Genomic DNA, 22,913 nt, shown 5'->3' on the forward strand with positions numbered 1-22,913 from the left:
ATAACTAAGGTGCCAAATCTGCAATCAATAGAGTGTAGGCACAGAAATTTCCCCCCATGCTGCAATTAGCAAGCCTAGAAAGACCTACAAAACTTGATCCAAAGTCCAATAATGTCATTGAGGAGTTTTTCTGCTTCCTTCAGTGGTTTTAGAAAGGGCATCTCAGGTCAGCAAGCTGCACTTCTTATTCTGTCAGAAATTCCACTGAGGCAGTACAGTATCAGTCTCCACATAATTACATACATCTTCTTCCTGAAACTGAGGTCAGTCACATTAATCGTACTTTCATGAGAAAATGACTTTTGGAATCAAACTAGCTTTGTAAAACAGAAATAAAATACATATTATGCATTGGTTATAGCAATGTTTTGAACTATTCCAAAGAAATGCACTTTTTAAACTTTTCTACTACTAGAGCTGGAATTGTTTATAAACGACAAAAGAAGTGCCCACAAACAATCTTATGTTTCAGGACTGATTCTTCTGTTATACATCAAAGTTAGGAAGAAATAAGAAGCTCCTCAGGCTCACCTGAAGAACTGCACTTGGGCATATAATTTGGAAAGTGAGATGTATTTGTATCAACTCAGTTAAATGTTTTTCATCATTTTTTAAAACATCAAAAATGCTGATAAATTACATCAACACAATGCCAAATTTGAAACAGAAATGTTTCATCATTACTGCAGTTATCTAGAACTTCAATCATGGGCTAGTAGAAAACATAATGAAAGAAAAGTCATAAATAAATCCATTTTTTTCCTAGGGAATTTTTCCGTCCCATATTTGCAATCTAATAATAGTAGTAAAATAAATAAAGAAAGAATATAATCCACAAATATTTCTATCAAGCATAGTTTCAGATCAATCTTGAATCAACGATACAATCCCAAAAGATTAGAATGTATTCATCATCTGCTGTATTGAGATTTGCAACTTCACAATCACACTGTATCAGCGGTACTGAGAATGTCAGTCTCTGTTTTCCTCTGTAGTGGCTGGTTCTTCATTTAATAAAACACCTAACTGTTTTTGTGCACATGAGAGGAAAAGTTCCAAACTATGCAGGTTTCTCTGACGGACAACTTGATCAAGCTGTTGGGATAAAAAAAAAAAAGATATATCAATTTTAAGTAAACCTGGAAACAAATGACAGCGTTTGTCAGCAAGAATTCAACCGTATTCAAACCCCCAAATTCAATAACCAAATGCAACAACAACAAAGAACCGGAGTAACTTCTATGTGGGCAATTCAACAACAATTTTTTTAATGAAATATTTGAGTTTCTTCAGGATGAAATGTACATAAGGCTAAAAGTAACCTTCCAACAGCTGTCAAATTCTACACAAGAAGTGTGGAAAACCTCAACAGCCTAGCTGCTGAACTAGAGAGATCTCCACAGCATCTTTTAAAATTACAGCTGTTGCTTTTATGAAAGATGCTGCTTCTGCTTTGAAATGAACACTTCATATAACTGCATATTCAGAAATTCAAAGTGTACTGTTAATATAGATGGCAGCATGTTCAAATAGTTCCCAGAGGAAAAGTGGCAATATTTTCTGCCTACTTTGTATATTCCAGCAGTTTACTAGAATCCCCTATTGTCAAACAATGTGAACTATATACCTGCAGCAAAGACAATAGCCCTTTCTTCCCCACCAAAAAGACAGGAATAAAAGAACAAGATTTGGGGGATTACGTAATAGAAATAACATAAAAACATTGCTTACCAAAAGGTATTTGAATTTTATTACTATCATAACATCAATAAATAAAATGCATTTCAGAATCCCTTTGATTTGAATTTTAAAGTTCAAATGTTAAACAATAACATAATTGAGAGATGTTTTCAACTTTACTATCCTTTAACCAGCTGCAAACTCAACTAAATGACATAGGGTTAGAGTGAAAGTAGTGGTACAAGGATAGTAAGATGAAAAAATAACACCACTCAAGAGAAAGGAAGTAACGGAATTTAGAAGAAGTTCAGCTCTGTACTTCTGTCAAACTGTTGTGCACAGGTCCATAAACAATGCATCAAACTCTAACGCAAGGAAAATGCCAATGTGAAGGCACGTGGCCCTGGCAGACTAGAGCAACTAGTCTAGCAGTCTAGTGGCAATTCTACACAAGTGATGCATTAAAAAAAAATAAATATATCATGCCTCACGTATCTAGCACTGACAGCTTTAATTACAGGTTTCAACAAAACCTCTGATCCCATAGTATCATTCTGCACATGTACGCACCATTCAGCAGCTGATCAAACAGTCACTTGAATGGAGATCTTGTTTTAGAACAGATATCCTCTAGAAAAATATTATTACAGAATGCAAGGCAAAGTTAGTGTTACCTTCCCACTTTACTTTGAATATGCACTCAGAGTATAGCTGTAATGCTGTGACTGAATACACAAAGGGAAACATTTTTATGACCCTGTCCTTCACTGCCCTTTAAGTTCTAACATGGAAAACCAGGCTCCAGTAGTTTGTGTATTTTGGTATTTTGCTTCAACAGAGATGAATGTGTCAAATCTAGTCACAAGCAGAATACACATATATTTTCTAGAAACCACACAATCATAAAACTCTCCTTCAGTAACATGTTTGCATGTACTTCCGCACAATTCCAGCTGTTGTGCAAATTTTTACATCTCTTAGCAAAAGCAGACATTAGTCTCATACATAGCCCCATGTGAACCTAGCCCACTGATTTACAACAGATTTTAAAGCAAATCTAGTTCAAATAAATTTCAGAAAAGTCTGCTCTCGATATATTTAAGTATATAATAGTATATAATAGCTGCTACTGACAAGAGGATGAAAAGACTTGGAAACAGCAAACTAAGCTCTAAAGAAGCTGTATCTAGAAAAGACAGTCTAGAACAAATGAACAACATAAAGGCACTGCTGTGGTGATACATTTCTTCTTATTTGAAAGGTATCTTGTCTCCTTTCTTCCCTCTGGTCCAAAATATAAAGCGCATTTTGCATGGAGAAGCTTGCAGATGTTTTTGTGCTCGTGATCCATATTCCTCTTGAGGAATGGGCAGATATAGTGTAATTCACACATTATCATCTGTTACATTTTAGCAAAGAACATGAGAAACCTCTTTCTCTAAACATATTATGTCATCAAATTCTGTTGCTTTTGGTAGATATATCAGTTGGAGTACCTGAGCATGAGACTGATTTTCAATGGTTTCTTTTTATTGCATGTTATATCATCTATACGCCTAGACAGTTTTTTACTGAGCTTTGACCAAGAGCTTTGGTTAAACTGTTTTCTTATCTTGCAGCCTTTCCTTGCATATTCTGCTTTGAAAAGATCAAAGTAGCTTGCCAGATGTGTGTTCTGATATGCTGCCATTAACTTGGTTTACCAAGGCAGCAATCTCAGTTGTGTATGGCTAAATTTATTTTACCATGTACTAACATAAATGTTTAATGTGTGCAGTGATTGGCTGCAATATGAACAAAACAGAATTTCTTGGGGCTTGAGAAACATTTTAAAAGTCTCGAATTAAGTATGCATTTGAGGAGTCTTTGCTGAACTCAAGTGGTTAGTTGGTAGTCTCCCTTTGTGCATAAGAAAAGTTTATTGGCTGTAAAGAGTTTATGTAAGTTCAACAACATGCAAATTTGGAATTCAGTTGCCCCTTGTCTACTCTATTTATGTATAAGCTTTGCCTTGAGCTGTGCATCTTAACACTCTTCCATGCTACAGTAAATGACAAAACACTGAAAGGATTCGGGATTTCCACATAACACAAAAAGAGAAGCAGCAAAATGATGCTGGCTTTGAAAATTGTACATGCAGATGTATTCATGAGAACATTCCTATTAATGGACAGATTAGCTGGGAAATACAAACAAATCTAATGAAGCTTTGTTATATAATATATTGTTTATTGAAGTGTTAGGAGTGGACACATTTTCTTTTTGACCAATGCCTCAACACTGCTGTGCTTCTGCTTGCATAATATGCCATGAGATGTGAAAACATGTAAAGTAAGGCATTTTACATCTTGTTTTTCTGAACAGTCTTCCCTCTATATTTTTAGGTCCTGTTCACTTCATGGAATGATCTCATTATTTAAACAAACATAAATGGACATCTGGCAAATTCCAACTGAATGTGACTCATATGCAAATGTAATCTGTATGAATAACATTTTAGGGATGAAGCATTCACACAACCAAATCAACCTAACTGTTCTAGTTCTAAAAATACTAAAAAATACACTGTGTTAGCCCATATCTACCACGAGGAAGGAATTTTCTACATCACACCACCACTGTTGTTATTGCTAATCAATGTTTTTCTTTCATCATATGAAGCCTACCCAGCTGAAAGTTCCCAGTTCTGTATATTGTGTCCTACTGGCACAGCTTTAATTAGCTCAAAGTTTTAATGTTACAGGATCACAGAATGGTTTGGGTTGGAAAGGATTTTCAAAGGTCATCTAGTCCAACCCCCTCTGCAATGAGCAGGGACATCTTCAACTAGATCAGGTTGCCCAGAACCACTCAGCCTGGCCTTGAGCATTTCCAACGATGGCCCATTCACCACCTCTCTGGGTAACCTGTGCCAGTTTTTTACCACCTTCAAAAAGAGCTGATAAATAATTCTTTAAAACCAAAATATTATTCGTGACTTCCCATGGGCAAGCAGGTGTTCAGTCATCTCCAGGGCACCAGGGCTCCATCACACGTGGCAGTTACTTAGGCAGACAAACGCCATCAATTTGAACGTCCCCTCTTCCTTATTCTTCCCCCAGCTTTACATGTTCCTGAATTTAAATTATTTTAAGTTACTGAACAGTATCTTTTTAACTCTGTACAGATTTATTTGTTTATTAAGAAATGAAATTCCCACAGTCATTGAGACTCATTTTCCAAAAATGAGCTGATTCTTGAAGGGTATTCTAACACATTCACTGCTGTATTTTCCCTTCTGATTAAACCTTCATTTCATTTTTGAGGTCTAAGTGTTATTCCACCATCTTTCTGCCCCAAGATGACCAGATAAGACTCCGTCTGGGGTCCTACCTCAGTCACATCCCTAGACCACCCAGAATAGTGTGCCTTTGAGCAACGCAAGGCATGCCCTGAAGGGAGGCATGGGCCTCAGCAAAACTCATATCTCTGAATAAAGAATTTGACTTGGGAAATGAAAAACTACACATAATTGTGCAGAATACTGCCACCAGGTGACTCCCTTCCTCCCAGGCTGCTCTATTTTACTTTAAGTCAATCCATCTTGCCTGGTATAGCTTCATAAACTCATAGCTCAAACAAAAGTTAGTAATTATTCTTAGCTCTATGTTTTCTTAGCTTTTATCCTACAGCTTATATTTTCCATAAATTGGAATGGAAGTCTACACAGCTGGTGTCTAAAGTAGAAAATAGTTCCTCTATTGAATATTGTCCAACCCATTAGACATTTCAAATTGCTAGAAGAGAAACCCAGTCAGAACTCTATAAATAACTACTATATGTCAGAATTATATTATCCATTACTAGTAACTAATAAAATATTTTATGGAAAATATAATTTTAGGTTTAGCTGAATATTTACGGCTGAAACTGTGATCTCACCATACTAAAGATATGTTTTGCTATTAATCTCGCAGTGGCCTGAAGTTCACCCAGAAAAGTGAAGAAAGCAAAATTCATGTTACATACGGCTTTTCAATTTTCACTTTTGTATAAACATTAAGATGTGTGAAGGTGTATTTTTGAAAACTATTTCTTATGTAAGTTTCCAATGTAGAAAATGGTAGCTACATTTATACGAATACATACTGAACTATTTACCTGCACTTCAAGTGATAATCTGATGAGTAATGTATTCAAATGCAGTTCAGCTCACTATTCTGGCTCCGCAGTACTAACATGAGTAAAAGTTGCAATCTTCTTTTTATCATGAGATTCAATAAATAACATGACCAGAGATTAAAAAAATTGAAAATTTGTTTAGTAAAAAGTTCTTAATTTTACTTCTATTACTGGTATTTTTAATGGTTGATCACACACATGTACACTGCAAAATAAGTACAAAATAATCATGTCATTTTAAAATTATGAAGCAGTTTCCCATAAAGACTGTAAAATCAGAAACCAGCTTTTGAGTGCTACTGATTTCTCATGAAACTCATGCAAAGAAGTGCATCAAGAAAACATTCTATCACAGTATGTTTATATTCATCTATAAAAGAGGGGTGTCAGTAGTGGAGGACTTAAAATCCTGGAAAGTATCCTTGTCACTCAAAGAAAATCATGTTCATGCAAAGACAGGAAATTCAAATGCAAAATGTATGTTTTGAGGAATTAAAAACAGAGTTTGATATGTAAGAGAATGTGTTCAAAGACTGAGTTTGGCACCTCTGGATTAGTGAGGCTGATATAAAGGCTTTCCGTTTATTTAGTGTTATAAGTAGCTACTTGTTAGTTGTTGCATAGGTTTCATTGCCAACGTAATTCTTTGAAGTTGAATATTGATTCACCACAAATAATTGTTTATACACATCATCATGGCACCATTACATTTTTTGCAAAGGACTAGTAGCAAACCCACATATTTCCTGTCCCATTGTTTCAGAAGAAAGGGAACATTTTAACACTGTAGGTAAAAGCTATCATGATTTTGTCATAATATTTGTGCACCATTCATGATGCAAAAAAATCCACTGAAATAGGCTAATGCAACTTAGTGTTAGGGTTCTACACTGGATATTGGCCAACAAACCTAGTGGTCAGCAGAATGTTACGGTGTAAGTACAGATTCCTAAATGTTATACCCTATTTTGAATGGTAGACGCCCCTCTTTGAGGAAAAATCAAAAACGAGGGGTTTGTTTGGTACAATTTTTATCATGTTTAGAGTTTGCTAAATCCCCCCCCCCCAACTTACTCAAACTAGTGAATGAGGCTGATATGATTCTGAAAAATTCTGTAGTTGTAGAAGTTCAGTTATGTGATTACATTTTCTAGTTAAACTAGGGGTTCAGAACACTTCCCCGGTGCACTAACATGAACTTTTCCCCAGAGATTCAACAGAAGGCTTAAAAAAATTTCCCTAGCACATTAAATAGACCATATAAAAAAATTATTACCTTGAGGAACCTGCAAATCTGAGAGTTGGATGAGGAAACAATGAACTACTTCCTCTCATTTCTATAATGGATGCGAAGGAAAACAGATCCATATGGTACATATGTGTAGCAGAGCTTATTTTAGAGTTAATCCCAGAACAGCACATTTTTGTCTGTCCACCTGTGAATTTCTACTATTGATAACACTTACAAGTATATAAAAACAAGGTTCTTCATGGCTGTAATTTATACAGTATCTGCTACACATTAGAAAGCCATCAGTGTTCAAGACTGAACCTCCAGGAAAGAGTGATGTTTAATAAATTATATTGCCATGTGAAAATCTTTCTTTCTCTTTAAATAAACAATGCTGCAACTTCTAAACCTTAAGGATTTTATGCTCTGAACCTGATCAGTGAAACCATTAAAATAATACCATATGTTGGACACATCTTTAAAACAGATTTGCCTAGTTTGCTGAAGGGGGGTAGGAAAACACCCTGTCAACCCTCTCAGAATCTCTACTGTCTCCCAGCTGAACACAGAAATGTAAGAAAATACTAATTTTCCTTCATATACATAAGAGAAGGAAATTTGCTTTCAATCAAGGAAATGAGATTGAGTGTGTAAAGGAACTAAAAATGTTTTCAGCACCTGCTCACACTACTGTAGAAGGTGAAAAATGGACATTATCCAGACATACAAAAATAACAATGGAAATATTTATGTGTAGAAACACACGAATAATCTCTGGGGTGACCCACCTACTTAACAGATTCAGAACACAGGATTCCTTGACCAAGCTATTTAAAGACTACTGTCATACACTAAATATGTAGAGTTACCATAATTGCTACTATAATCCTGATTGGTCTAACAATCAGATTCAACACACTCTAAGAGACACATACAGAAATATATTCAAACAGTACTTAGGCATCTGAATATCTCATACAATGAAATGCACTTATGTAATCTTACAGATGAGGCCCTGAAGCTGCAAACTTTTGGATGCAGGCAAAACCGACCACAATAGGGCCTCTCCCACTGTTAAAGTCAGATAGAAGTCAGGTGTGATAAGAAATCTTATTTATTTTTTACTTTTTGCAAAAACTTGTTGAACTTGTAGAAAGCAAGTGTCTTCCTTATGTCTTAATATCAGATGAATGGTAAATGCTGACGAACTGTAAGTACAAAGCCACATTTTTTTAATACTGATCTTTACTTCTCACTGTTGAGGAGTAACATTCCACTGTACATCTATCAACATTCACTGCCTATGACTCCTCTTTCCAAGATCATAGGATTTTATAATGCTGACAGGAAAGCTACAGGGAATCGTGAAGTTACTAAAATTCACTTCTATTTACAGGCATTGGAACAAAGTACACTCTGCCATTTCTGGTTCCTTCTTATAAGGAAACCTCCACTAAAAACTAACAAACAAACACCCTTCCCCCCCCCCCCCCCCCACTGTGTGTCAATATGTCCTGCTTCTCCTTCTAAATAAAAAACAAACAAACCAACAACAAAACAAAAGCAAAAAAAAAAAGAACCCAAACAAACAAAACTCCAAACCTCTATCACCTACTTAGATCACTTAGGTATATCATCTACCACCTTTCATCCTTCTCTTTTTTGATGATTGAAGAGGATTAAATAGACTTCTTAAAAACTAGGAAAGCAAAGATCAGTTCCACTACTAAAATAAACAACAACACAATTAAATCTGAAATGAAAAATGTATATATTTGAATTAATACAAGATTAAAACAGGGAATTATTTTGCAGACTGCTTTTAATGATTTATAGACTACAGGCTCAGTAACATTGGCTTAGACTGGGCTGTTTTCAAATAAACCTAGCTTCCCATGTGTTATGCCAGACAGGACCAATTAATATTTTCCACTGGGCAAAATATTTTGAACTGGTTGTGAGAATGAAAGAAAACCACAAAAAACAAATGGCAAGAAATTACTTGAGATGGACACAAATCACAGACGCTGATCATCCCTAATTTGTTCAAAATAATGTTATCTCTGTCGATACTCATCATCTTAAGTCTCATTATATTTCTGTGAATGCTATTATAATTGTTTAGCAAATGGAGCCATGCAAGTGAATCTGTGCTGTATGTCTTCCTGAGCAAGATCTGATTCTAACCCAGCATGGAACTCATCAGTGTCTGCAAAATCTCTAAAAGGTATCTGGTTAGCATTTGGTTCTGGAAAGTATCTGTATAGCTTCTGACACACACTAGATTCCAGTCTCCAGAAGACTATTAGAGTGTAACTAAGGGCAGAAGACTAATTAGAGTGTAACTAAGGGCAAAATTCATCAGATCAACTCCTCTGATATGGAAGAAGGAACTAGAAATATACAACAGCACCTAAATAAAGGATTTGTAAGTGACTAAGACTGCTTTCTAGCCAAGCTTGTCAGATCCCAAGTCCTCATAGACAGCAGAAGTCCTTAATAGGTTTGGTTTGTTTGGGTTTTGGTTTTAATCTTGTTTTAAGTACCCAAGTCCCTCTTAGGCACCATCACATGCTGCTTTAATATGGCTACCAATGACTTGGCAGAGATTATAAAGGGCTTCTGTGGAGCTTCATAACCACAAATTACCATCTTTCCAGGAAAGTGCTTGAAAACTGTCAATCAGACTGCTTCCTGAAAACCAGGATTGGGTGGTAGCCTGAGTACCAAAGATCTGCTTCATTTGTTAGTATGTATACATGTTCCAAATTAATCCAGGCTAACCATGTTTGGTTAAAAGCAGTATGACTACTATTCCATTGTCATGGGTGATGTCTAAATAATTATATCTAAAATGATTCTTCCTTAATAGAAGATTCACCATGAGAACGATTTCCTTGCCTCTAAAAAGAAATACAATGGTTGGTTAATAATACACATCGCAGAGAATCACTATTTTAGACTGGGAAGTGAAAAACAATATTATATACAAACCTGAAACTACAGGCAACATAAGGAATCAGATCATAGTTATTCAATTTAGATATCAAGGAGACTGGATTATATCATGATTATCTGAAGATTCTTGTGAAATTGTGACACTACATCCCACTAGCTATCTCTAAAGAAAAGCGTTCCATAACAACACACCGGAGTTTGGTACATACCAAACAAGCATGAGAAATATCTTAGTTTTGAGGAACACTTGATATAACAGTCATGTTTCTAGTTTTCATTTTAAAGAAACTTTAAGATGTGACAGGATGAAACAGCATATTCTTGAAGGTATAGGCAAAGATGATATTTACATGAAATACAGCTATCTTTCTAAAATCACCACTGTATATTAAAGTTGATGGATTCATACAAAGAAATTCAACAAGGAAAATCAGACTGTAGTGAATCTGTGATAAATCTAGTGTTAAGTCAGTGCTAGGCATATATGCATTAAAATAAATAATTAAGCATTAAGATTCTGGGAACAGAAAATTAGTTTACTGCTATTCAGACATGCATTTTTGAGACCACACTTACTACTGGACTTCTCCTTCAGCACTGAGAGGATTGTAGCTTTTGCTGATATTTTTTACAGACACATTTTACTGGAAACCTCAGTTTGGAATTTGAAGCCAAACTTCTGCAGCAAAATTCAGGACAGCTGCTGGAGAAGCACTTCATAAGCTGCAACTGCAACAATATCATCAAAGACAAGATCTCCTTGTTTCAAAACATACACAGACTGAGTACCCATGGCTCTCAGCAGGTCATCACAACACCACAAGCAGAAGATTCTAAAGAAGTCACCAGAAAAACATGATAATCTGCAGGTTTTATGTTCTACACAATTCCAAATTAGTGCCACCCAGAACAACATGAGCATAGTATATTGCCCAAAGTAGCTTCCTTTGGTTACTAGATTAGCTATTCTGCTTTTTTTCCAGATGCAGGTTTGCATTAAGGCTTTGCAGTGAAATAACACCAACAAGGACATAACAACCACAAATAAAAGTTTTTTGCTTTTAATATCTTATATTATTAAAAAAAAGAGAAAAGATAAGAAGTTGTTGCTAAGGGGTGGGGTGGGGCGCAAGGGAGGGAAAACCACACTTGACAAATTATATGAGTCAGTAGTCTGCATCCAAGGCAGAAAAATAACTTACGTACATATTAAATATATATATAAAAGTAATTGAAGCATCTTGCTAAATTTCCAACTCATAGGTAAAGGCGGCTTAGTCTTTTTATCATTCATGATAATTTGAATATGAAAAGTAAGCAGGAAATCGCATCGTGTTGCCTCACCTATTTACTCTTACTATTGCTGTAGGTAAGAAAATTTGCTTCTTTGCATGCTTCTGTAGCTTCACAAACAACTTGATTAATTCTCAAACTTTGATTCCACTGGCTTTGCTGTAGGAATCTAACTGCAGGACATAATCACAAGAACGATTCATCAGAACCCATCTGGTAAGTGCAACTTTCCAGTTTAATTTTTTAAATCAAAATTCAGTGGAAGGATAAAACCAGTAAAACAAAAAGACATATCTGAGAAATAGAGCAAAGAAGCTACAAGATTTGGTATAAAAACAGCTTGAAAAAATCTGCATATAACCAGTTCTGAAAAGCTTCAAATAATTGCCCAGCTAAAAATCCAACAAAAATGTAAGCAGATAAAACAGAATAAACCATCCTTAGGCACAAAGTTATCTACTCATTTGTGCAGTGAACAAAAGAAAAAAAATAACACCCTATCAAAACTGAACAGCCAAGAGAATCTTTTGAGTAATGGGACTTTGTGGTGTCCCTGCAATTACTCTAGGCTTACCCTATTCTTACACGCAGACAGAGAAACTCTACAGACCACAACTTGTTTTTCATTCTCAATTAAGATGCTGTAAGTTCTGGATCTTCACAACATAGATCTGGAGACCACAAGATTGTCCTTACTTGTCATGGAAACACAATGGAAAAGAGAGCTCTGTGTTCTGTTCTTTTCTCTTTGGGGCTCCAGTTATATTGCAATTAAAATGGTATCACAGAAATCTAGGGATGGAAAAGGTCTTTTCCCAGCTCCTGATCTTTGCACTGAGGACTCACAATAATGTCAGAGTGAAACAATTGCCTCTTCTCTCTTGCAATATGACAGCTTTGCACGTGCATGCCAAAATGCCTTTACTGAGCATATCCATCATTAACTTTCCAAGACTCTTTAGGATCCCCTTGGTGCCAAGAGAATAGTACAGCAGGGACTTGCAAAAAGCCAAAAAGCTGGCCTATGACTAAGAAAATAAAATTGCAGATGATTGTTTAGATTTAATTAATGCAAGTTGATCATATTGAACTGATTAAACTTCGCATGTATGTCATGGTTTAAGGCCCGCCTGTCACTCAGAAACCACACAGCTGTTCGCTCACTCCCCCTCCTTCCTCCCCCGCTCCCGGAGGGATGGGGAGGAGAATCGAAAGAATGCAGCTCCCATGGGTTGAGATAAGAACAGTTTAGTAACTAAGTTATAATGCAAATCACTGCTGCTACCACCAACAATAATAATGATAAAGGAAATCACAAGGGAAGAGAATACAATTGCTCACCACCTGCTGACCGACACCCAGCCCGACCCAAGCAGTGATCTTGCCCCTTCTGGGTAACTGCCCCTAGTTTATATACTGGGCACGACACGCTGTGGTATGGAATACCTCTTTCTGTAGTTTGGGTCAGGTGTCCTGTCTCTGCTTCCTCCTGGCTTCCCCTCCTCCCTGGCAGAGGATGAGACTCAGAAAGTCCTTGGTCAGAGTAAACATTACTGAGCAACAACTAAAAACACCAGTGTTATCAGCACTGTTTCCAGGCTGAAAGTCAAAACCACAGTGCTGCACCAGCTACTAAGAAGGAGAAAAATGACTGCTACTGCTGAATCCAGGACAATGTAGTACACAGTAATGTGGATTACCCCAACTTAAAAATTTATAACTGCTGCTGTGTTACCAAAATACCTAATTATACGTACCCTAAATTTCTCAATTAGGAAGTGTCAGTGAAATACAAATCATAGGAATACAAATTTGTTTATTAGAATACAGATGAGTTTCAAAGAAAAAGACTGAAAATGAATAAACTTTTTATTTGAACACGAATGACAAAATCCTCAAGTACTCCTCAAAGCATTCTCTTCTTCAGTCTAATAGCATAATATATGTTTAACCTTCAAAGTCCAGCTGACTTAACTTTCTCACTAGGATAGTAAAATAAGGGTATTCATGTTCATTCACACACAAAGATCCATAGTTTTGTCTGGTTTGTTGCTGTTTTTTTCTTTTTTCTTTCCTTTTCTTAGTCAATCTAATGAAGATGCCTGTGGGCAAGAGTCAGAAGTTGCTTTAAAAATGAGCAATTCCACACATGTAATTAAGAACTTTGACTTTTTTTTCTCTATTTAATCTCTAAACAGCTTTTGTGAAAGTTTTAGAGAATGCAAAATAACCAATCTAAAGACAAATGATCTGTTTAGAATTCTCAGATTTCCAGAAGTTACAGTATAAAACACTGTTCAATTGTAACACTGAAGGATGAGTCAGGAACAATTCAGGAAAGCCTCACTTACAGGGGACAGAAGGTGTCTAAGGATGCATCACTTCCTCCTGTCAAACCAAGACTTCCTAACGGACAATGTCAAGAAATATGGAAGTCTTCTGTTTTCTTATCAAATACTTGCAGAACAGAGGGACCCTGGTTACAGATGTTGCATTTCCCTGGACCTCAGGTGCAGCTTCATCACCTCATGATGTGAAAAACAACACCAGTATCCACTGTTGGATACATCTGGGTGACATTAGTACAGTGTACACTGCAAATCTTTATTAACATGAACAGTCTATATCCACAGAGCAAGTTGAATGATATGTGATTGCAGACCAAATCCAAAGTCAATATACCTGTTACAGTAATTATAATGATGTGCACTGGATTAAAAACTCAATACATCTAAATCACAAGAGTAGTTTTGAAATAGTGTACTAACTGGTCATCGCACTGCTGAACACTGTAATTCATCCTGTTATTTTTTTTTCCCTTTTGGCTTTGATAGCACAATATTTTCTCAGCAATAACACCACTTGATTTCAGTTTCAAATGGAATCTCACCTGACTAATCTTGGTCTTTGTAGACTTACACAGTGAGGCACAAAAGGATATATGAAACAGTTTAAAGTAAAGAACTTCAAACTCTGGCAATTTTACTCTAAAGTAACTGCAAAACTGATACAATAGATTACACATGTAGTTTCAATTAAATTGCTTTCAGCAGCATAAATGATTACTCAGGGAGTTTGAAAATTATAATTTTGGTTATTTAACAATTTTCTTTAGATTTTAATAAACCTAAGTAATTGACAGAGAACTGTACTTCCCCCACCCCCCTTTGCAGTTTTAAAGACTATAATTATAAAGACTATAATTTACAGGAAATTAAAAATTCTCTTAAATGCATGATGTTTCAGTATTGAAAAGTGGCAGAAAACTGTGGAAAATCTATAAGGATCTGTAGATTGGAATACTGTATTCCTCCATCAGAAACTACAGTTTAATATCTAGAAACAATAATTTCAAAGCTTATAAAGACTTAAAGTACAGGAAAAAATGCTAAGCTCCTTCTGTACTGCTGCTTCTGCATCACATGCAGAACCATTGCTCCAGTATGCCTTATTCACAGAAGAGAAAAAGAAAAGCCAGGTGCACCAACTCATCTTACACTACAACTTTACATAAATCCCTTACTTAATCCATTGGATTTATACTGCTCTTTGAGTTGGGTAAAGGAGCAGTGTGAAAATGCTCTTAAAGCCTCAATGTAAATGTTTCTTTAATCTTATTAAAGCCACAAAACAGGCCCAGCTGAAGGAGCAGGAAACTGAGGAACTCTGAGTGACCCCATAACTACTGTCTCTCTTGGCATTGACCTGTTGGTCACAAGTTCATCCTAGGTATGGCACAGATGTTCTGACATGAGGCTGATTCAGGACATCAATGTGGACCCCTGTATCATGTATGTACATACCAGATTGTGATGTGTTTTGTAGTGACATGAAGTTTTGCATGGTAATTTAAAGCTGCATTATTAAAATAGTTGATATAGAAATAAAAGACAGGATTAAATGTTTTTCAATGTGACTTTGTTGAATTACACAGAACTTTATGTTCCCCAAACATGACACTAAATTCAGCCAAAAATGATACAGCTTTATTGCTTTTCTTTTAAAGTCAGAAGAAGAGGAAAAAGTTAAAAGAAAAAACACTCAAGGTGACACCACACGTTAAAAAACTGGGAAACTGGTCTGTTAAAATGTGTTGGTGGTAACATTTAGGGTTTGGACTCTCATTAATGTGGCCCCAGGGAAAATATAAACACTCTTTCTGAAATTAAATCTCCAGTTTGCCCACCGCAGTCTTGTTTTCAGCTTCAGCTGCTGGCACGTCAGCCTGCAATTGAGGCCTTGCATCAAATGCCAAGCCAAACATTCAAGAACAAGAATGGTAATGACACCCTATTTTGTTTTAAGTCATATTAAAATATAGCGAATATTAAAAAAAATCACTTATTTGGATTAATAACTTAAAAGAAACTGATTTTTATAACCTCTCCCACTTGCACTTGTCTTCAAATAATAAACCTTCAGAGGAAAGCTGTGCTTGATGTGTGAAATTAAGCACACTTGTAACTGTCTAACTCTGAAGGGCATAAGTTTTACCTTCAAGAATTAAAAAAAAGATTCTCTGAGTTTGACAAGTCATTTTGCAAGTGACTTAACACAAACAGATCAATAAATGACAGTCACCAATCTGTAACACAAGTCAGTGTCCTTCCTATTCACACTAATAACATATACATTGTGACAGTACAGAAGGCTACTGCTGAAGTCTCAGAAAAGAGAGGGGAAAAACTAATAGCTGGAGCAGCACATTCCCAACTTGAATGCAGTGTATTCAGGAAAAAAAAGAAGAAATACTAGAGAGAATTTAAACAGATGCTGGTACGCAATGTTGCAGTAACAGGGTTATGATTTGGAGGTGCTTTCTGGTAATAACATTGGTTTTTTTTTTTACAATTTTTACAATTTTTACATTTTTTTTTACAATCACAGACAGTTTCAGCTACCAGGCAGGCATCTTATTACTTTTCTACTGTACTGAAACTGGGAAAACATATGACTTGTACTTTAAGGTATGGTCCAAGATGAGCTGACCCTCTAGAAATGGGTGTTATTAGGATAAATTCTAGTATTTTCCAAATATTCCAAGTATTTTTCAGAAAAGAGCTAAAATATTTCCAGTTCTTCTAGTTACATGGTAAATAGCTATGCTGACTGTCCGAGCACATACCAAGACCTCATAGGGGTAACCTCCCACACATCCCACCAGCTGGACAAAACTGCTCAGAAAACACCTGGTCAGCGAAGCAAGAAATGGGCTGGAATTCTAGTCTCCTAATTTATTCGTATTATTACCAAACTAAAGGAATAATTTCTCTATACAAAGCCAGAAGAGAAACTTGCCAAATTTTTCTTCATGTTACGGTAAGACAGAAATGGCTCATACCAGCTAGCCAGTGATTCTTAAATAGAAATAAAATACTGTTATCCTTAGTTTCCACAATACCGGAAAAAATGATCTTTTAAATACTAAACCCCCCAAAAATCTCATTTGGATATTCGCAACTCTGAAGTGTGCAATATTGGTAAATATTACTCAGAGAAATGCAGTGGTTAGTTATGCTTTCTTCTAAAGGTTATGAGACACAGCTGCACAAATCATATGGGAACACATTGTAGTACAGTGAATTTCATTACATTGCTCATATCTTCACTCCCAACTTCTGTCCCTGAAATCGGAAGGGCAGTGCATCTGCAACAAGAGCCTGTGCCTTTCAGGGAATGAAAACAAGTCTGTCATTCAAATTATTACTCAAGTCCTAGCACATAAGCTTTCCCCAGTTGGCTAAAATATGCCCTTCGGAGTCAATGACAGCAGTGTACAATGTAGCAGACAACATGTAACTGATTAATATAGTTCAGGTTTTTGTAAGAAAACAAGCAGTAAATTTTCCTGAAGGAAAATGAATGACAATGTAAATAGGAAAAATTACAATTTGCTTGTTGGCTGGCTGTGTGGGTATTAGTTCACTAACTACAAATATAAGAAATGCTTACTTTAAATACTTATATCATGAAGTAAATCTTTGTCATTCAGAAAATTTCTGTAAATAACCTATTCAGCATTACATTTATTTGGTAGAAAGCTTTCCCTTTTATGGCTTCCATTCTCCTACATGTGACAACTAGAAGAATTCACTTTTAAGTCTGCGCAGCTACTAATCACAAAAATTAAAAAGTACATAAATAATAGCCACAATATTAGAGTACTCAATTTTAGTCTGCTATAAACATGCAAACTATAACATACTGAACATTTTTTGAAGCACTCAATAGCAATGCATAGATAGCGAATCACTGAACTATGGCACTTATAAATAACTTTCAATCTGTAGCATGGACAATAAAAACACTGGAACTGGACAAGAGAATATTTTTGCAGACCTCCATTCCATGGAACTTCCTAACACTGGTGTGATTTCAAGAGTTAACAATGCCTAGTTTTTAGCAAAAGGCAACATTTAACATTTAACAAAAGGCAAACATTTGCAGATTATGTAGGAGACTGAACGTTATGTTTGAAAAAAATAGGAAGCAAAGAATTTCCTGACCTTTCTACCAACAGATAATTGGAAACAGATCTTAGTTTGAAGTGCACTAGTGACCAATTAACTGCTTTGATCATTAGAATTTTTATAAGACACCTGGAAATATTTTGGGTTTTACTATTATTTTTTGGCCTTACTCAGTTTCTGGACAATTTAAAATGACACTGTCAACATGAAAAATGACATTTCTGTCTGAAAGTTTCATATCTATTTGTAACTAGCTCCTAAGGTGAGAAGAAAATAAGTGCATTTGTGAAAACAACTCAAAACACTATGCTATGCCTCTCAGTTTGCCTAGTTTTCACTTGCTGAACAAAAGTGAAGGAAGGAGACCGAAAAGTGAACTGTCTTACATCCCTCAGTTCAGCATGAGCCAAAAGAATGTCTAACTGCTGCACCATACAGAACCTGGCTCTACATCTTCACTGATGAGGCAGGTATTTTAGAAGTTGTGAGACCATACTCTGAGATAGTCACTGGCAGGGAGGCAGGCAAACACAAAACAGGTAGGAAGCAAGTATGACTGCGTTATTCTTGAATTCTCTCATGCAACTGAGAGTGGTAGACATCAGGAGGAACTAAAACCCAGCCTGAATTCTCTGGGTGGCATTTTAGTCTATATAGATGTCTCCTCTGACAAAGAAATACAACAGCATCTTGAAACTCATAACATTTAAATGATCTGTTGTCCCATGTTAGGAGCTTAGAGAAGCAGGTTCTTTGAGCAACTGCTCTCCAGATATCCTTTGGGAGAATAAATATTCCTTGGGTCCATCTCCTGCTGACATATCATTACTATATGGTCAAACGTACCTTCACACAATTAATAAAGATAACTTTCTGGACATACCGTGATGTATTTTCTCTGGAGAAATGTGTCAGTTGATCAGTTAGGGCAAGAAATTGACGGAAATATAGCGTATTCAATATATTTCAAATATATTCAAGAACACTACCAAATGAATGAAAATTATGCTCCTTATACGTAAACCAATGAGGATTTTGTTTCTTTGAAGATGAGATTTTCATTGTTTCACTGATTTGTAAAAACTTCACAAGCACAAGACAGATTAACAGTAGTCAGACAAGGGAATAATGACACTGAGCTCCAACTATGTGTAGATGGAAAGAAAGTGAAACAAAGTCTCCATTTCTAATGAAAATGGAAATCTAAGAGATTAAGGACCCACAGCTGCTATTGAAGTCCCTGCACTAAACTACTGTCAAGTCAAATTGGTGTGATGTAGCTGTCAACAGTGAGGATTCTGCATTAGATGGACTAGATGATCTGCATTAGTGGTCCTATTTATGATACAAGCTAATTTAATAGAAAACCCATATTCATTTTCCCCACAGATTATCCTTTGCAAATGACCAGCTTCAGATCTAAACAAACTCAAACATTGTTATGGATTATTTTTTGCCCTGGATGTCTGTTTAAATGTCTTTGTCAGTATGACCCATACTAGTAAATGGAAGCTTCTCCATTCACAGCATAATGGAAGAGAGAGCTCATCCAGTACTAATTTTAACTAGTAGTAGAGTGCAACATCTGAAGATAAATCATACTTCCTATAATACCATATAGCCCACAAAAGCAGGGAACACAAGAGGCCAAACATTATCTCTTCTTCCTTCTCCTTCCAGGACAACATTACTAATTAGGTTCAAGCTTAGTGATTTTATTTATTGAGAATACTTAAATCACTGAATTTGATCTTACAGTTTGAAAGAGGGTTTTTCGTTTGTTTTCTTTTTATGAGGGCCTTGAAGGGGAGGCTCCTACTTTGCTCTCTGGAACAAAATCAAACTGTCTTTTAAGTTACATTTTACTGTTTATACACAATCATTAAACTGCAAGTATACAGAATTAACAGAGTAGCTGAAACTGAGCTTCAGAACATTGCAACATTTTGTAACAGGAACCGTGCACTGGTTATAAATGATGCTCAAGAGAATACCATTATATTTTCAGGCTGCAATATGAGTTGAGAGGATTATTAATGACCTTTGTGTGCATGCAAACTGCACACAAAGGTAATCTCTGAACATCAAATAGCATCTATTATTGATACTGAAGTGCTTTCAATGAACTGAACTCAGATCACAACTTGAATGATAGACTGCATTTATGTCCTATCTTTAAGTTACTGTAGTAATACTTTAAATTTATCAGTGTATTGATTTATGCTTTTCTGCCTGTGATGAACTTAAAATTCTATAAATATGTATGAAGAAATATATCATAGTAACAAATTGTTTTGAAAAAGAGTGACAAATCTGAAGACATAACTCTTGATTCTGTTTTCTTGTGCATTTTAAGACAGTTTTAAGGATTAATAAGCTTTATCTGTTTCTCAATGCATGAAGTGAAGCCCACAGCCAGTGGTAACTCACCCTTTTCTGCTCATTAATATATTCCATCAGTTCCTCTCTTGTCCTTTTCACTGCTTCTTCAACTGCCCTTTCATTTCGTTTTTGCTCCTCCATTAGTGCTTCCTTGACAAGTTCCTTTTTGAAAGAAAATATGTAGGAGTAAATATTAAAGTATTTCACATATGTAATAACAGGTCATCCATTTCCTTCCTACTGAAATTGTATCATGAACACACTCCTTTCTCAATAACAGTTATCTTAAAGGTATGTGATATCTTTACAAGTATTTTTTAAATTCAGTACTTCAATAATTAAAAGCCCTGAGAAGAGCAAAATAATCACTTTAAAGATGTATTGCAGATGCTCTGAGGGAGGATTTGGAGGACAGCACATGGAATTAAGGGCAGACATTCACTAGGGCTTCTAGTGTAATTATTCACATACATGTTTTTTTTCACATCAAAACTTTCTAAAAATTAAAAGTAAATATACATGAACCATTTCCCTATTACTGTTTGCTGATTAGACATTAATACTCTGTTACTAGTAGGCAACACAAAACATTATCTACAGGTTTTCCTCACTGCAGAGTAAGAAAGACAGACATTTTATGACACAAATCTGTAATTTAGATTTGTGAAAGTGTGGCAGGTTGGCCTATTCTTTGTTTTTAACCCCCCCTTTTTTTAACCCCTTCCTTTGTTCCCACCCTCCAATCTCTTCTGGCCAAGGACCAAAGATCTAAACCAAGTTCAAACTCTTCCTTTTGCTATATGCTGCACTATCAGATATGACCCATCATCCATTATTAACTAAATATTAAACAAGAATAATGCCTTCTAAGCAACGCGGTTTGTACACAGAAAGTAAAACTTAACATCATTTTTCACCATGTCAGTAAAAAAAATAAATAATCAAGGATAGCTTAACTTTTCTTTCAAATTTAATTGTTCACAGGCTTTTAGGGTCCTGTCAAAATGACTGAGTCTACCTTATACATGCACTGTCCCCCTTCGAAGAAATCAATTACTTTGCTGCACTACTTAAAGTACTCAATTTAAAGCAGAAATTAAAGGAGAAATATATAACTTTACAAGTGTTTGTGAGATAGAATGACAATATTTTATTGCTTTCTTTACTGATTTAAGAAACATTTGTCAAGGTATAGTGACACCTTCTTTAAATACAGAATGTCAAAATGCTGAGGTATGCATTCTTGATGCCTTAAAATTCTGTCTTCTTCGCAGAAAGTATTTTTTCAGGAACTCAATGGTATTGAGTGGATTCATTCTGAAGAAAGGTGGAATTCTAAGGCTTTGGAAGTAGAAGATATTTCTGAAATTACATAATTCGTCTGTACATACAGAGTGGCATTTTACCATATGTTGTTAGCATACCAAATGAATTGCACCAAACCACATTTCCTTTTAATGACTCTTCAGTGGAAGTGTTTCAGCGGGAAGTGTTATTTCTTACCTTTAGCTATTTACTCCTCTTCAGCCTAAACTGAATATTTTCTGCAAAACTATACTTCTGCCATATTTAACACAGAAAAGTCTAAAATCCCAAATTACAAACGTGCAACAATGTAGTCCCCTCTATTCTGGAATACAGCAAATATGAAAACCATAGTTGTGAAAAGTGATGATCATTCTTTTTGATTTTAATTCAGTTTACAAAAAAAATATAAAAAAATCCTGAGACAAAGGTCTCTTTCATTACAGAACTAACAGAACACTAATAGAAAAAGTAGAAGAAAGATATATATTATAGAAATACACTGTTTTCATAATTATATTCTCATGGCAGTTTAATTTGTCAAAAGGTACCAAAATACTGTCTTAGAATGGAAAAAAGACCATTATCTACCCCATTAAACCCTTAAAGCAAATTATAGAATTAATAAGGTGCTATATCTTAGTATGTAGAAAATATATCATCAAGAAAATACTTACAATCAATTAAAGTATGTTAACTTCCCTTGATATCGTGCTACTTGAAACACTACATGAGTAGAAGTCTAAACAAAAAATACAACTAAAATCTACAAGTCTATTAAGAAAAAACAAAACAAACCAGAAAACTCTAGTAATACTTTTATGGAAGACTGTTTCATTACACCAGTATTAAACCAGAAAACAGAAAATTGGAAAGAATTCTTTTCCATTTACAGTGGCACGTTCCCAAAATTTAGACTAGTATTAATTCTCTGAAGAATATAGTTACGGATAACAGTGAAAGCAAAGTTGTATAACATCCTGTTGAAGCAAAGCATATAATCATACTAGTTTTTACTGTTTGTTATTTCAAGAGCAACAAGTTAACCTAAAAAATAAGTTATTTTCTAACATAGAATCATAAAATAGTTAGGGTTGGAAAGGACCTTAAGATCATATAGTTCCCCAGAAGGAACAAAAAATTACTGGTTACTTCTACACTATTAAAGTTGTTACCTTAACTTTTTACTTTCTCCCCCTTCCCTCTTTGTCATACTCATAGTATTTATGAAGTAAGAGTTTCATAATAAGGAGATCCAAGGATCCTCTTAGCTTCCCTAGATCTTCCAAAAACGGAAGATTTAAGAATTCAAGCCAAGTCCCTCATTGCTTTTCAGTGCCTCAACTCTAGCGCATAAATGTTAGCTTTTCTATATATTCCCGGAAGTCAGCAGTTCAGAAAAATATGAATAATCCTGAATCAGTGGATATTCC

At 35.4% G+C, this 22,913-nt stretch overlaps 1 protein-coding gene across 6 annotated transcripts in view; it reads right to left on the bottom strand.

Moving 5' to 3' along the window:
• Positions 1-766: 766 nt before the first annotated feature.
• The window catches only part of CCDC91 (coiled-coil domain containing 91), a 120,304-nt gene continuing 98,157 nt past the window's right edge, over positions 767-22,913 (bottom strand). For 4 of the 6 annotated variants that reach the window (XM_062615570.1, XM_062615566.1, XM_062615564.1 and 1 more), the window contains 2 exons: positions 20,224-20,337; positions 767-1,095 (listed from right to left, as the gene is read on the bottom strand). In XM_062615570.1, coding sequence (XP_062471554.1) covers positions 973-1,095; positions 20,224-20,337 — 237 coding nt within the window. In that variant the 3' untranslated portion in view covers positions 767-972. Of the gene's footprint in view, positions 1,096-9,507; positions 9,767-20,223; positions 20,338-21,788; positions 22,223-22,913 lie in introns of those variants that run through there. The other 2 variants (XM_062615567.1, XM_062615569.1) reach the window with 2 other exon arrangements.

This window comes from Pezoporus occidentalis, unplaced genomic scaffold (assembly GCF_034315485.1).
Source record: "Pezoporus occidentalis ecotype Australia unplaced genomic scaffold, CSIRO_AGI_Poc_V1 ctg182, whole genome shotgun sequence".
Classification (NCBI taxonomy): Eukaryota; Metazoa; Chordata; class Aves; order Psittaciformes; family Psittacidae; genus Pezoporus; species Pezoporus occidentalis.